General features: G+C 40.1%; 1 protein-coding gene across 2 annotated transcripts in view; it reads right to left on the reverse strand.

The window, feature by feature from the left end:
- Window positions 1-16667, reverse strand: part of eml3 (EMAP like 3) — a 67426-nt gene that overhangs the window by 16812 nt on the left and 33947 nt on the right. For both annotated transcript variants that reach the window (XM_087788527.1, XM_087788528.1), the window contains 9 exons: window positions 15075-15185; window positions 13941-13969; window positions 11294-11332; window positions 8682-8802; window positions 7018-7167; window positions 6016-6085; window positions 5842-5952; window positions 3350-3454; window positions 452-586 (listed from right to left, as the gene is read on the reverse strand). In XM_087788527.1, the coding sequence (XP_087644653.1) occupies window positions 452-586; window positions 3350-3454; window positions 5842-5952; window positions 6016-6085; window positions 7018-7167; window positions 8682-8802; window positions 11294-11332; window positions 13941-13969; window positions 15075-15185 (871 nt within the window). The remainder of the gene's footprint in view (window positions 1-451; window positions 587-3349; window positions 3455-5841; window positions 5953-6015; window positions 6086-7017; window positions 7168-8681; window positions 8803-11293; window positions 11333-13940; window positions 13970-15074; window positions 15186-16667) is intronic.

The following is a 16667-nucleotide window of genomic DNA, read 5'->3' on the forward strand; positions in this document are numbered from 1 at the left end:
AACACATTGGTTTTAAGGCCTCCGTGTCACCTTGACCCTTAGATAACACAAGGGATACCCCAAACACATTGGTTTTCAGGCCTCCGGGTCACATTGACACAGAGATAACAAAAATGGTTTAAAAAAAATCCCAGAGCAACACCTGTTACTTCAGATAGTTTATGGTAAAACCTGATTATTGCTTGAATTATCGTTGTGTCTCTTTGTGTCTTTTATAATCACAAACTGTACTTTTCCCAGATTCTTTCTTATTCCTGGACTACTTTCTTATTCCTGGACTACTTTCTTATTCCTGGACTACTTTCTTATTCCTGGACTACTTTCTTATTCCTGGACTACTTTCTTATTCCTGGACTACTTTCTTATTCCTGGACTACTCTGCTCCACCTCTGAGGAGACATTTTCGGAGCGAACAGGAAACAAACAAGCCAGTGTCCGAAGTGTTTCTTACTCCAAAGATTCCTTGTTTCTTGGTGAACTGTCCTGAGCTCAGAGTCCAGAAGTAGACGTGGGATTTTCCACAGGTGATGATGTTGGTGCCGTCGCTGGGGTTGAAGTCCACGGCGAACACGGCCTCGTTGGTGCTCTGGAACACAGTGCAGTGATTTAATCTGGAACACAGTGCAGTGATTTAATCTGGAACACTGTGCAGTGATTTAATCTGGAACACTGTGCAGTGATTTAATCTGGAACACAGTGCAGTGATTTAATCTGGAACACAGTGAAGTGATTTAAACTGGAACACAGTGCAGTGATTTAATCTGGAACACTGTGCAGTGATTTAATCTGGAACACAGTGCAGTGATTTAATCTGGAACACAGTGCAGTGATTTAATCTGGAACACAGTGAAGTGATTTAATCTGGAACACAGTGCAGTGATTTAATCTGGAACACAGTGCAGTGATTTAATCTGGAACACAGTGCAGTGATTTAATCTGGAACACAGTTCAGTGATTTAACTCTTTTCACTTTGACCTTCAGGTACTTTCATGTACTCACACCTGGAAACTTCATTCAACTTTTTAACTTTAAAAACACTTTTTATACTTACTACTACTAATACTACTACTTCTACTACGTATTCTACTACTACTTATACTTAAAATATTTATTCTGATACTACTTCTACTGCTAATTCTATTACTTATACTACTACTACTTATACATTTACTACTACTTTACTACTTGTACTTCTTATTCTACTACGAGAGAAGAGAGAGAAAGAGAAAAAGTAGTAGTAGAATACGTAGTAGAAGTGGTAGAAGTAGTAGTAAGTGTAGAACTACTACTTCTACCACTTCTACTACGTATTCTACTACTACTTTTTCTCTTTACGTCTTATACTAATTCTACTAGTCATTTTAATACTTCTACTACTACTTCTACTACTACTACTACTTCTACTTATATCAACTACTAATCCTACTACTGTGTTTACTAATTATACTTGTACTACTACTTATACTTCTTATTCTACTTCTACTACTGATTCTACTGCTTCTTCTACTTTTTTTTTTCAGTTAATTGTAACGTTTCACATCAGTCTTACTTCTTCATGCCATCATTTCAAGTGTTTCCACACAGTTTTACTTTGAATACTCGTAAAATACTTTCAAGCTTTTCACTTTGCATCAGCTTCAGCATCACACTGTGTTTTCTTCTGGAAATGAAAATGTTCTCGTTCATGGATTGATTTGGCAGAATAAAAGTTTTCAACAAAAAGCTCATTCATGGGGCGCACATATGGACTCGTCCACCTCTGGTGGGGGGGGGGGGGGGGGGGTGGGGGGGGGGGGCTATAATTATCTTGTTCCTGTTGGATGCACGTGTTTACAGAAGGTCAGTGTCCAGGATCCTCCCCGTGCTAACTGGGACGTGATATAGGCTGGTACGTATAGATCTCCTCAGGAATGGAGCGACCCAGTATTTATATCGTTGCCATGACATTTTCAAGTGGAAGGATTTTGGGAGGCGAGCCCAAGAAAACACGAGAAGCTGCTGATGTTCCTGGAGAAACATGTGGCTGATGCTCAGCACTGAGCTCATGCTGCACAGAAACTCAAGTCCAGGATCTGTTTCAGCACGAGTCGCATATTATTATTATCTCTACGCTTCAAATATACAAACAATATGAAGACAAGATGAATCATTTTTTATAAAAAGAAGAGTTAAAATAGTTGTTTTACTTTTTTCACTCATTTCTTTTTTTTTGTATTTTCAGTCTCATGGTTAATGTTTTTTCTTACAAATAAAGTATAGTTAAAAAAAACCACTGAATATTTGTGACTCCACTTGATTTATATATTTAAAATGACTATTAATTTGTTGTTGTTTTATTATTTGTACTTGTTGTAGTAACAAGTTTAAAGTCTCAGTTTCATTCAACACCTGCTACATGAGGCGCCAGACGAGGGACACCCTGGACAGAAAGTGAGTCCAAATATCACATGAACTATTGACTTATCTTTTGATTTAAGTCGTATAAGAATATATAAGAAGTAACAAATTGGAAATTATTCAGCAGAAAAAAAGGAGAATTAAATGTTATAAACCCTTTGACTGTTAATAATCATGATCTCTTATCGTTGTGTATTTATTGTCCCTCAAAATGAGTAGAAAAAACGTATTTTGTATCGTATTTAGTAGCTTTTACTACTACTGATATGACTACTTCTACTGGGTTTTATACTACTACTTATAAATATACTACTAATTCTGCTACTACTTCTAATTTTACTAATACCTCTACTACTAATGCTACTACTTCTACGTTTACTAATATTTCTACCATTACTTCTACTACTTCTACGACTTATTCTACTACAACTTCTACTTCCTTACTACTACTTCTACTACTAATTCTACTACGTATTCTACTACTACTTTTTGTCTTTACGTCTTATACTTATACTAATTCTATTACTACTTTTAATACTTATACTACCAATTCTACTACTCATTTTAATACTTCTACTTCTGCTTTCTTCTTGTGTATATATATACATATATATATATATTCACAAATTATTATATATAATCAAAGATCTTCGGTCATAATACATCATTATTCAGTATAAAATATAAAGAGCATTTTGACGTTCAAAGAATATGTTGCAGCAGGAAATGTATTAATATTATAATATAATCTTATCTTGAGAGAACCAGGGTGAATGATTATAAAAAGCGCCTACAGGGGTCAGTAGAGTTGTGGAATGTAAAAAAAAAAGAAGATATTTTTGATGCGTCACATCTGGTGAGTTGATCACGTGGAGCAGATAGAAATGTTTCTACAGCGAAGTTGTTTTGTGTCAATATGTTGTGACAGTTGTGCGTTTGTGCTTCACTCACCTTGACCTCGGCATGTTTGCTGCTGCATGTTGCTTTACTGCAGTCCCACACCGACAGCATGTGTTCGTTGGAGTCGTCGATCACACACAGAGATGCACCGCAATCCTGCAACACAACAACACACACAGTTGTGTTATTAACAATGAAGAACTATGTTGTCCTGTTACCTGCTCTCATGTTTACACACACAACATGATGTTGTACTTCCTTTACAGGAGAGTTCTTGGGACAGTATATCCTGTCTTAGTCTGTCTTAGTATATCCTGTCTTAGTCTGTCTTAGTATATCCTGTCTTAGTCTTAGTATATCCTGTCTTAGTCTTAGTATATCCTGTCTTAGTCTGTCTTAGTCTTAGTATATCCTGTCTTAGTCTGTCTTAGTATATCCTGTCTTAGTCTTAGTATATCCTGTCTTAGTCTGTATTAGTCTTAGTATATCCTGTCTTAGTCAGTCTTAGTCTTAGTATATCCTGTCTTAGTCTTAGTATATCCTGTCTCAGTATATCCTGTCTTAGTCTGTCTTAGTATATCCTGTCTTAGTCTGTCTTAGTATATCCTGTCTTAGTCTTAGTATATCCTGTCTTAGTTTGTCTTAGTCTTAGTATATCCTGTCTTAGTCTGTCTTAGTCTTAGTATATCCTGTCTTAGTCTTAGTATATCCTGTCTTAGTATATCCTGTCTTAGTCTGTCTTAGTATATCCTGTCTTAGTCTTAGTATATCCTGTCTTAGTCTTAGTATATCCTGTCTTAGTCTGTCTTAGTCTTAGTATATCCTGTCTTAGTCTTAGTATATCCTGTCTTAGTCTGTCTTAGTCTTAGTATATCCTGTCTTAGTCTTAGTATATCCTGTCTTAGTATATCCTGTCTTAGTCTTAGTATATCCTGTCTTAGTCTTAGTATATCCTGTCTTAGTCTTAGTATATCCTGTCTTAGTCTTAGTATATCCTGTCTTAGTCTGTCTTAGTCTTAGTATATCCTGTCTTAGTCTTAGTATATCCTGTCTTAGTCTTAGTATATCCTGTCTTAGTCTGTCTTAGTCTTAGTATATCCTGTCTTAGTCTTAGTATATCCTGTCTTAGTATATCCTGTCTTAGTCTGTCTTAGTATATCCTGTCTTAGTCTTAGTATATCCTGTCTTAGTATATCCTGTCTTAGTATATCCTGTCTTAGTCTTAGTATATCCTGTCTTAGTCTGTCTTAGTCTTAGTATATCCTGTCTTAGTCTGTCTTAGTCTTAGTATATCCTGTCTTAGTCTGTCTTAGTATATCCTGTCTTAGTCTTAGTATATCCTGTCTTAGTCTGTCTTAGTCTTAGTATATCCTGTCTTAGTCTGTCTTAGTCTTAGTATATCCTGTCTTAGTCTGTCTTAGTATATCCTGTCTTAGTCTTAGTATATCCTGTCTTAGTCTTAGTATATCCTGTCTTAGTCTGTCTTAGTCTTAGTATATCCTGTCTTAGTCTTAGTATATCCTGTCTTAGTCTGTCTTAGTCTTAGTATATCCTGTCTTAGTCTGTCTTAGTCTTAGTATATCCTGTCTTAGTCTGTCTTAGTATATCCTGTCTTAGTCTGTCTTAGTATATCCTGTCTTAGTCTTAGTATATCCTGTCTTAGTCTGTCTTAGTCTTAGTATATCCTGTCTTAGTCTTAGTATATCCTGTCTTAGTCTGTCTTAGTCTTAGTATATCCTGTCTTAGTCTTAGTATATCCTGTCTTAGTATATCCTGTCTTAGTCTTAGTATATCCTGTCTTAGTCTTAGTATATCCTGTCTTAGTATATCCTGTCTTAGTCTTAGTATATCCTGTCTTAGTCTGTCTTAGTCTTAGTATATCCTGTCTTAGTCTTAGTATATCCTGTCTTAGTCTTAGTATATCCTGTCTTAGTCTGGAGAGGGACATTTAAAACACTTGTTCATAGAGTTTATTTAGATTAAATCACATTTGAACAGAAGTTTCAGTGAAACATATGTTTATCCATCCATTCATCCACCCACCCTTTAATGCATCCATCCAACCAGCCATTAATTAATTCATCCAACCTTCCATTAATTAATTCATCCAACCTTCCATCCATCAATCCATTCATCCAACTATCCATTCATCCATCAACCAATGCATTCATCCATACATCCATCCATGCATTCATCCAACCATCCATCCATCAATGAATTTATTCATCCATCCATCCATCCATCAATGCATTCATTCATTCATCCATCCATCCATCTGAGAACCTGCACGTTAACATGTTTTGTTCAAAATCCAGCGACTTCTGAGGATTGTGTCGATGAAGCTTCATTAACAGTGTAATGTTTCAAGAGGTCAGTAGGGGGCGCCCTCAGTTATAAAAGGATCAACAGAAATATCTGTTTAAAACAACAGGTTATAGAGCAGAGAGTGACATCTAGTGGACTCTGACTGCGAGGCGTCACGAAGCGTCAGCGACACATCACTCGGTGCTTCACGAAGTGAGGCGTGTTGGAACCGAACTCACGTTGGATGAGAAGGCGACGGATCCGACGCCTCGCTGGAAGCTTCCGTTGCCGATGTGCTGCAGCTTCACCAGAGTGTTGGAGTCCCAGACGTGCACACATGGTTCCAGAGGCTGCAACACACACACTTGAACCTGTGCTCGCTGGAGGCTCAGAGAAGAAGCTTTTCTACAAACCTTTCCATCTTTATCCACTCCTGCTGTCTGGCCTGAAGCCACGCGCACTTTGTCGGGATGAACGGCCAGACTGACAATAAAACATCAACATTGGATCAGAACCAGTATTTGAATGCTTCAAAAAATCTTATATGGATGGATGGATGGATGGATGGATGGATGGATGGATGGATGGATGGATGGATGGATGAATAGATGGATGGATGGATGGATGGATGGATGGATGGACGGACGGATGGATGGATGGATGGATGGATGGATATATTGATGGATGGATGGATGGATGGATATATTGATGGATAGTTGGATGGATGGATGGATGGATGGATGGATGGATGGATCGATGAATAGATGGATGGATGGATGGACGGATGGATGGATGGATGGATGGATGGATGGATATATTGATGGATGGATGGATGGATGGATATATTGATGGATAGTTGGATGGATGGATGGATGGATGGATGGATGGATGGATCGATGAATAGATGGATGGATGGATGGATGGATGGATGGATATATTGATGGATGGATATATTGATGGATGGATGGATATATTGATGGATGGATGGATGGATGGATGGATGGATGGATGGATGGATGGATGGATGGATGGATGGATGGATGGATGGATGGATGGATGGATGGATGGATGGATGGATGGATATATTGATGGATGGATGGATGGATGGATGGATGGATATATTGATGGATGGATGGATATATTGATGGATGTATGGATGCATGGATATATTGATGGATGGATGGATGGATGCATGGATATATTGATGGATGGATGGATGGATGGATATATTGATGGATGGATGGATGGATGGATGGATGGATGGATGGATGGATGGATGGATGGATGGATGGATGGATGGATATATTGATGGATGTATGGATGCATGGATGGATGGATATATTGATGGATGGATGGATGTATTGATGGAAGGAATGAAAATGATGTTGTGTGAATGTGTGACTGTGAAGACTCACCAGCGCACACAGTCTGTGTGTTTGCGATAGTGTCTCTGTGTGCGTTTGTTGATGTGATACAGGACGACCACACAAGCGATGAAGTAAACAGCTTCGCCCGTCGGCAGGTAGTGAAGGTTCGCTCGACAGTCGCGCCCTCGGTAACCATATCTGTGTTGGTCAAGGTCGTTGGCATCACAAACACACAACGGGGAGAGTCAACACAACTGACTTGACAGTGCAACAGACACGTCAACACAAAAGACTCATCGACTCAACACACTAGACCACACAACACATTTGTACACACAACACACTCATCGACACAACACACTCGTCCACACAACAAACTCGTCGACACAACAAACGCGTCCACACAACACACTCGTCTACACAACACACTCGTCCACACAACACACTCGTCCACACAACAAACTCGTCCACACAACACACTCGTCCACACAACACACTCGTCCACACAACACACTTGTCGACACAACACACTTATCCACACAACACACTCATCCACACAACAAACTCGTCGACACAACAAACGCGTGCACACAACACACTCGTCGACACAACACACTCGTCCACACAACACACTTATCCACACAACACACTTATCCACACAACACACTCGACCACACAACACACTCGACCACACAACACACTCGACCACACAACACACTCGACCACACAACACACTCGAACACACAACACACTCGAACACACAACACACTCGTCCACACAACACACTCGTCCACACAACACACTCTTCGACAACACACTCGAACACACAACACACTCGTCCACACAACACACTCTTCGACACAACACACTCTTCGACACAACACACTCGTCCACACAACACACTCGAACACACAACACACTCGTCCACACAACACACTCCAACACACAACACACTCGAACACACAACACACTCGAACACACAACACACTCGACCACACAACACACTCGACCACACAACACACTCGTCCACACAACACACTCGAACACACAACACACTCGTCCACACAACACACTCGTCCACACAACACACTCGACCACACAACACACTCGTCCACACAACACACTCGACCACACAACACACTCGTCCACACAACACACTCGTCCACACAACACACTCGACCACACAACACACTCGTCCACACAACACACTCGAACACACAACACATTCGTCCACACAACACACTCGAACACACAACACACTTGACCACACAACACACTCGACCACACAACACACTCGACCACACAACAAACTCGTCCACACAACACACTCGACCACACAACACACTCGAACACACAACACACTCGTCCACACAACACACTCGAACACACAACACACTCGTCCACACAACACACTCGAACACACAACACACAACACACTCGAACACACAACACACACACACATCAGAAAAGCTGAATGAAACATTTCAAATGTTAAACCAGACCAAACCAATCGAGCACCGAGTCTGTGCGACTATGATCGGAAGAGAGTGAGTCGAGTAACTCGTAACAATTTTACATTGAATCTGTTGGATAGAAATTAAAGATATTACTATATATACTTGATCATAGGTAGTAGAAAATCAATGAATTAAATATTGTATAAGTATTCCAGATATACTGACAACAACAACAACACTCTGACGCGAGGATACACCCAGTCCAGCTCCAGACGCTCAGCTGGAGGCTCCATCTTCAGGTCCTCGTAGTTCTGGATGTTTGACGGGACGTACATGGTGATGGGTCGTCCTCGGATGAACATCTTGATGGACTGTCCTGAGAGACAGGAAGTGATGTCACTCAAACCACTCCTGACGCCAAACGTCTCGGCAAAGATTGACCGCAGGTGTTTCCGTGTGTTCTGGGGCGGCCCTCGGTCAACATGTATGTTCCAGGTCAACATGTATGTTCCAGGTCAACATGTATGTTCCAGGTCAACATGTATGTTCCAGGTCAACATGCTAACGCTACATATCACGTGTAGGTTTGTTGAGGAGCGTCGTCACAGTTTCCTGCTCCTGCAGCATAATCAACATCTACTGTGAACAAGCTTACTTAACACTTGTGTTGACTCTGGGTCAAGGTGACCCGAAGACAAATGTGTGTGCGTGGTATCTCTTGTGTTATCTCAGGGGTCATGGTGACCCGCAGGCAAATGTTTTCGGAGCTGCGAGTGTGTGATCCATGTGTGTGTGTTAGAGTGTGTGATCCATGTGTGTGTGTTAGAGTGTGTGATCCATGTGTGTGTTAGAGTGTGTGATTCATGTGTGTGTGAGAGTGTGTGATTCATGTGTGTGTGAGAGTGTGTGATCCATGTGTGTGTGTGAGAGTGTGTGATCCATGTGTGTGTTAGAGTGTGTGATCCATGTGTGTGTGAGAGTGTGTGATCCATGTGTGTGTGAGAGTGTGTGATCCATGTGTGTGTGTGAGAGTGTGTGATCCATGTGTGTGTGTTAGAGTGTGTGATCCATGTGTGTGTGTTAGAGTGTGTGATCCATGTGTGTGTGAGAGTGTGTGATCCATGTGTGTGTGAGAGTGTGTGATCCATGTGTGTGTTAGAGTGTGTGATCCATGTGTGTGTTAGAGTGTGTGATCCATGTGTGTGTGAGAGTGTGTGATCCATGTGTGTGTTAGAGTGTGTGATCCATGTGTGTGTTAGAGTGTGTGATCCATGTGTGTGTGTTAGAGTGTGTGATTCATGTGTGTGTGTTAGAGTGTGTGATCCATGTGTGTGTGAGAGTGTGTGATCCATGTGTGTGTTAGAGTGTGTGATCCATGTGTGTGTGTTAGAGTGTGTGATTCATGTGTGTGTGTTAGAGTGTGTGATCCATGTGTGTGTGAGAGTGTGTGATCCATGTGTGTGTGTGAGAGTGTGTGATCCATGTGTGTGTGTGAGAGTGTGTGATCCATGTGTGTGTGAGAGTGTGTGATCCATGTGTGTGTGTGAGAGTGTGTGATCCATGTGTGTGTGTGAGAGTGTGTGATCCATGTGTGTGAGAGTGTGTGATCCATGTGTGTGTGTGAGAGTGTGTGATCCATGTGTGTTAGAGTGTGTGATCCATGTGTGTGAGAGTGTGTGATCCATGTGTGTGTTTGAGTGTGTGATCCATGTGTGTGTGTGAGAGTGTGTGATCCATGTGTGTGTGTGAGAGTGTGTGATCCATGTGTGTGTGTGAGAGTGTGTGATCCATGTGTGTGTGTGAGAGTGTGTGATCCATGTGTGTGTGTGAGAGTGTGTGATCCATGTGTGTGTGTGAGAGTGTGTGATCCATGTGTGTGTGAGAGTGTGTGATCCATGTGTGTGTGTGTGTGTGTGATCCATGTGTGTGTGTGAGAGTGTGTGATCCATGTGTGTGTGTGAGAGTGTGTGATCCATGTGTGTGTGAGAGTGTGTGATCCATGTGTGTGTGTGTGTGATCCATGTGTGTGTGTGAGAGTGTGTGATCCATGTGTGTGTGTGAGAGTGTGTGATCCATGTGTGTGTGAGAGTGTGTGATCCATGTGTGTGTGTTAGAGTGTGTGATCCATGTGTGTGTGAGAGTGTGTGATCCATGTGTGTGTGAGAGTGTGTGATCCATGTGTGTGTGTGAGAGTGTGTGATCCATGTGTGTGTGTGAGAGTGTGTGATCCATGTGTGTGTGTTAGAGTGTGTGATCCATGTGTGTGTGAGAGTGTGTGATCCATGTGTGTGTGAGAGTGTGTGATCCATGTGTGTGTGTGTGTGTGTGAGAGTGTGTGATCCATGTGTGTGTGTGAGAGTGTGTGATCCATGTGTGTGTGTTAGAGTGTGTGATCCATGTGTGTGTATGTGTGTGATCCATGTGTGTGTGTGAGAGTGTGTGATCCATGTGTGTGTGAGAGTGTGTGATCCATGTGTGTGTGTGTGTGTGAGAGTGTGTGATCCATGTGTGTGTGTTAGAGTGTGTGATCCATGTGTGTGTATGTGTGTGATCCATGTGTGTGTGTGAGAGTGTGTGATCCATGTGTGTGTGAGAGTGTGTGATCCATGTGTGTGTGTGTGTGTGAGAGTGTGTGATCCATGTGTGTGTGTGTGTGATCCATGTGTGTGTGAGAGTGTGTGATCCATGTGTGTGTGACAGTGTGTGATCCATGTGTGTGTGTGAGAGTGTGTGATCCATGTGTGTGAGAGTGTGTGATCCATGTGTGTGTGTGTGTGTGATCCATGTGTGTGTGTGTGTGTGATCCATGTGTGTGTGTGAGAGTGTGTGATCCATGTGTGTGTGTGTGTGTGTGTGAGAGTGTGTACCTTGGCCAGACGCTCCCCTCCGGGCTCCTGGAGTCGCTGCTGCAGACACACAAGGTTTGCCAAAGGATTAGAACCACAGCTGCGTCAGAATCAAAGTGTGTTGACGGACATGTGATCATTAGTTGTTGTAACTGTATCAGTGTGTTGTTGTGTTGTCGTCAGCATCTGGTCGCACACACTGATCGTTTCAATGGACAAGAATCAAACTTACAAAGAGTTTTTTTTACGGCTCCTGCTGTTTCTAAGCCCGGAATGAAAAGGTTTGAGTTAATAATCTTTATAGATTTGACTTTGTCGTCGATCCTGGACGTATATATTCTACTCGTGTGAAAACTCTCATTGTTTTCAACGTATCACTTTATAAAGTTGCTCTGAAAATATGGGCGAACAAGAGGTTACGAGAGTCCATTATGATGTAATAATGGCTTCACTCCTCCTCCAGCTGTAATCACACCCGCTTTGTTTATACAACGAGTCCCTAGATTTCGAGATTTCATCTTCAGAACAACAAAGTGTTTTCAGTGGGCGGAGCTTAAGTAATTTTCTAATGTCAAAATTTCAATGAAAAGAGAGTTTTGTACAAACACACACTGGTGATACAATAGAGTCACACATCACAACACCACACACACACTGATGATACAATAGAGTCACACATCACAACAACACACACACACTGATGATACAATAGTCACACATCACAACACACACACACTGATGATACAATAGAATCACACACCACAACAACACACACACACTGATGATACAATAGAGTCACACACCACAACAACACACACACACTGATGATACAATAGAATCACACACCACAACAACACACACACTGATGATACAATAGAGTCACACACCACAACAACACACACACAGTGATGATACAATAGAGTCACCCATCACAACAACACACACACACACTGATGATACAATAGAGTCACACATCACAACAACACACACACACTGATGATACAATAGTCACACATCACAACACACACAGTGATGATACAATAGAGTCACACATCACAACAACACACAGACACTGATGATACAATAGAGTCACACATCACAACAACACACACTGATGATACAATAGAGTCACACATCACAACACACACACTGATGATACAATAGAGTCACACATCACAACAACACACACACTGATGATACAATAGAGTCACACATCACAACACACACACTGATGATACAATAGAGTCACACATCACAACAACACACACACACTGATGATACAATAGAGTCACTATTGAGTTTATTCTGTTTTTCTTCTTCTCTATTTACTAACAATCATGTTTTATTTAAAGAAAAAAAATATTCGACACGAGCCTCAAATGTTTAACCTTTGTGTTACCTCAGGGTCAAGGTGACCAGGGAAAAAAATGTGTTTGTGGTATCCCTTGTGTTGTCTCTGAGTCAAGGTCAACGACCTCCCTGGCCTCCATAAATACAAATGCAGTGGTGAAGGTCGTTCAAAGACTCAGACTCTGGCTCAGCGTCTTGAGAAAGTAACACTCGTCACCACGACTCGCTCCTGCAGCTCAAACCTCTAATAAAAGAGCAGCCGATGACATTTAAGTCCGAGGCCAAGTGCATTCTGGGAGCGCTGCCCCGGCCCGGACTGGAACGAGGCCTCGGAGGATCTTTTAACCGTAACCAGATTTAGTCCTGAAAGCTACGCTCGACCACAAGTGCATTTGGAAACATTACTGAGGACAGAAGTGAAGCCAAGAGTCCAGACGTGGGAAGAGATCCTGCAGCACGGAGTGAACATACAACACGTTTGTAACACGTGTACAACACGTTTGTAACACGTTTGTAACATGTGTGCAACACGTTTGCAACACGTGTACAACACGTTTACAACACGTTTGTAACACGTTTGTAACACGTTTGTAACATGTGTGCAACACGTTTGCAACACGTGTACAACACTTTTACAACACGTTTGTAACACGTTTGTAACATGTGTGCAACACGTTTGCAACACGTGTACAACACGTTTACAACACGTTTGTAACACGTTTGTAACACGTTTGTAACATGTGTGCAACACGTTTGCAACACGTGTACAACACGTTTACAACACGTTTGTAACACGTTTGTAACATGTGTGCAACACGTTTGCAACACGTGTACAACACGTTTACAACACGTTTGTAACACGTTTGTAACACGTTTGTAACATGTGTGCAACACGTTTGCAACACGTGTACAACACGTTTACAACACGTTTGTAACACGTTTGTAACATGTGTGCAACACGTTTACAACACGTTTGTAACACGTTTGTAACACGTTTGTAACACGTGTACAACACGTTTACAAAACGTTTGTAACACGTTTACAACACGTTTGTAACACGTTTGTAACATGTGTGCAACACGTTTACAAGACGTTTGTAACACGTGTACAACGCGTTTACAACACGTTTACAACACGTTTGCAACACGTTTACAACACGTTTAAAACCCGTTTGCAACACGTTTGCAACATATCATGAGACCAAACACATCTTAAGACGATCAGAATGAAAATATAACATCAGCACAAACTTGAGATTTGAGCTCAGAAGAAAGGATGGAAAAAAGATGTTTGAACGAATGAAGAGGCGAACAAATACCTGCACTGGAGATCAGATCCTTCGCCCGACTGTAGAGAAAACACAAAATTAGAAACACATAAAATTAATTCACTTTAACCTGTGACTACTTTTTGTTAAATTGAATTTATAATGATTTTGTAAAACAAGTGTATTATGTTAGTCAAGTTTGAAATAATGATTAATATTCAATTTTAAATCATTTTACCTAATTTACGATTAATTTACTATTAATTTCAATTAATTTACGATTAATTTCGATTAATTTCGATTAATTTACGATTAATTTCGATTAATTTACGATTAATTCACTCTTTCAATGTAACCGTTTTATTTTTGAATCTAATTTAATTCACTTTCATCTGTAGTAAATTGATCTACACTGAAGAAAAAATGTTGAATTTAATTTAATTCACTTTAATCTGTAGATAATTGATGTAAATTTTACTTTGAATTTTATTATTAATGAGTTGAATTTTTTATTATTATTTTTTAAAGTCAAGTTCTTTTTTTCATATAATTGAATTAGGGTTAGTTTCGTGTAAAATAATATTGAAAATTAAATCTGAATTAATTTTACTCATTACTCAAAACTGTTAAATTGTATTTAATATCTGATTAATCCGATTAATTAATTGATCTACACTTCAATTTAACTGATTTTCTTATTTTTTTTATTCTATTCTTTGATTTTCATGTCATTTAATTAGTGTTAGTTGAGTGTGAAATAATATTTAAATTCAATCTTAACTACTTTTACTCATTTACTTGTTAAATGTAACTGTTTTTGTCAAAATAACTGAGTTCATAATACTTTTACTCTAAATAAATAGAAAATAAAAATAAAACGTAATTAAATAAAGTGCTGTTAGTCAACATTTTTGACCGGCAACTCAAGAAGACCAACAACACAAAAATGAACAAATAAAAAAAGACAATTTGCAAGAGTTACAGTTAATAAAATGAGAATTCGATGGATGTGATTAATAAATGTGATTAATTGATCGCGATTAATCGCATACGACAGCTCTCTGTTCGACATCTTCGACCGTGAAGAAAGATTGAGTTTTCAGTAACAGTATCAAGTTTGATTGTGGTTTTGAGTAATTGTGGTTTAATTCTGAGTGAATGTCGTGTCTGGACGGCGTCGCTCACGTCTCCAGGCTCGGCGAGCGCGACAGCAGGTTGGCCGACGACGCCGCCTTCTTGTCCAGACGCTTCTTCGGCTTCTCGACGCTCGCGCTTTTCTCGCTGTTCCTTCGAACCCTGCGGAGAAGAGAGTCGTGAAGAATCGTGTGCGGAACGTCGTCTGGTTTCAGATATTTCTACTGTGGATCTGGAGGGAGGAACACTTGTGTCCTCACCTTCACCTCTGTTACTCCTACAGTCTGAGTAGTTTTTTTGTTTCAGAAGAAGAAGAAAATTCTCCCAGTTACAGCTGCTCTTACTTAGGATGTAATTGAATTTTCAAAGTAGCAGAAACTACGATCGAGGGCCTCACGGGAAGAGCCTGGATAGAAAACAAAATAGTTCCTAAAATAGAACCTTGTGGGACGCCACAGGGAAAGAGAAGATGGCGATGGTGACTGAAGACTTCGAAAGTCAATCCAGAAATAAAAAAATGTATTTATACGATCTTTGTTTGATTGATTAGAACAGTCTAGAATAAATGTTTTTTAAAGGTTTATAAATATATCTTTGGGATATTTATGTTTATTTTATGTTGAATTTTAGTTTTTTTTCCAATTATATTTAGCTGCTTCCTTTTGGTTTGATGGCCCCTGACAGAGTATATAATGTGGCCCCTGACAACTGTTATAGTATATCATGTGGCCCCTGACAACAGTTGTAGTATATAATGTGGCCCCTGACAACTGTTATAGTATATAATGTGGCCCCTGACAACTGTTATAGTATATAATGTGGCCCCTGACAACTGTTATAGTATATAATGTGGCCCCTGACAACAGTTATAGTATATAATGTGGCCCCTGACAACTGTTATAGTATATAATGTGGTCCCTGACAACAGTTATAGTATATAATGTGGCCCCTGACAACTGTTATAGTATATAATGTGGCCCCTGACAACAGTTATAGTATATAATGTGGCCCCTGACAACTGTTATAGTATATAATGTGGCCCCTGACAACAGTTATAGTATATAATGTGGCCCCTGACAACTGTTATAGTATATAATGTGGTCCCTGACAACAGTTATAGTATATAATGTGGTCCCTGACAACTGTTATAGTATATAATGTGGTCCCTGACAACAGTTATAGTATATAATGTGGTCCCTGACAACAGTTATAGTATATAATGTGGCCCCTGACAACTGTTATAGTATATAATGTGGTCCCTGACAACAGTTATAGTATATAATGTGGTCCCTGACAACAGTTATAGTATATAATGTGGCCCCTGACAACTGTTATAGTATATAATGTGGCCCCTGAAAACAGTTATAGTATATAATGTGGCCCCTGACAACAGTTATAGTATATAATGTGGCCCCTGGCAACTGTTATAGTATATAATGTGGCCCCTGACAACAGTTATAGTATATAATGTGGCCCCTGACATCTGTTATATTATATAATGTGGCCCCTGAAAACAGTTATAGTATATAATGTGGCCCCTGACAACTGTTATAGTATATAATGTGGCCCCTGAAAACAGTTATAGTATATAATGTGGCCCCTGACATCTGTTATATTATATAATGTGGCCCCTGACAACAGTTT

The sequence above is a fragment of the Callionymus lyra genome, chromosome 4 (genome assembly GCF_982586985.1).
Source record: "Callionymus lyra chromosome 4, fCalLyr1.hap1.1, whole genome shotgun sequence".
In the NCBI taxonomy this organism is placed as follows: domain Eukaryota; kingdom Metazoa; phylum Chordata; class Actinopteri; order Syngnathiformes; family Callionymidae; genus Callionymus; species Callionymus lyra.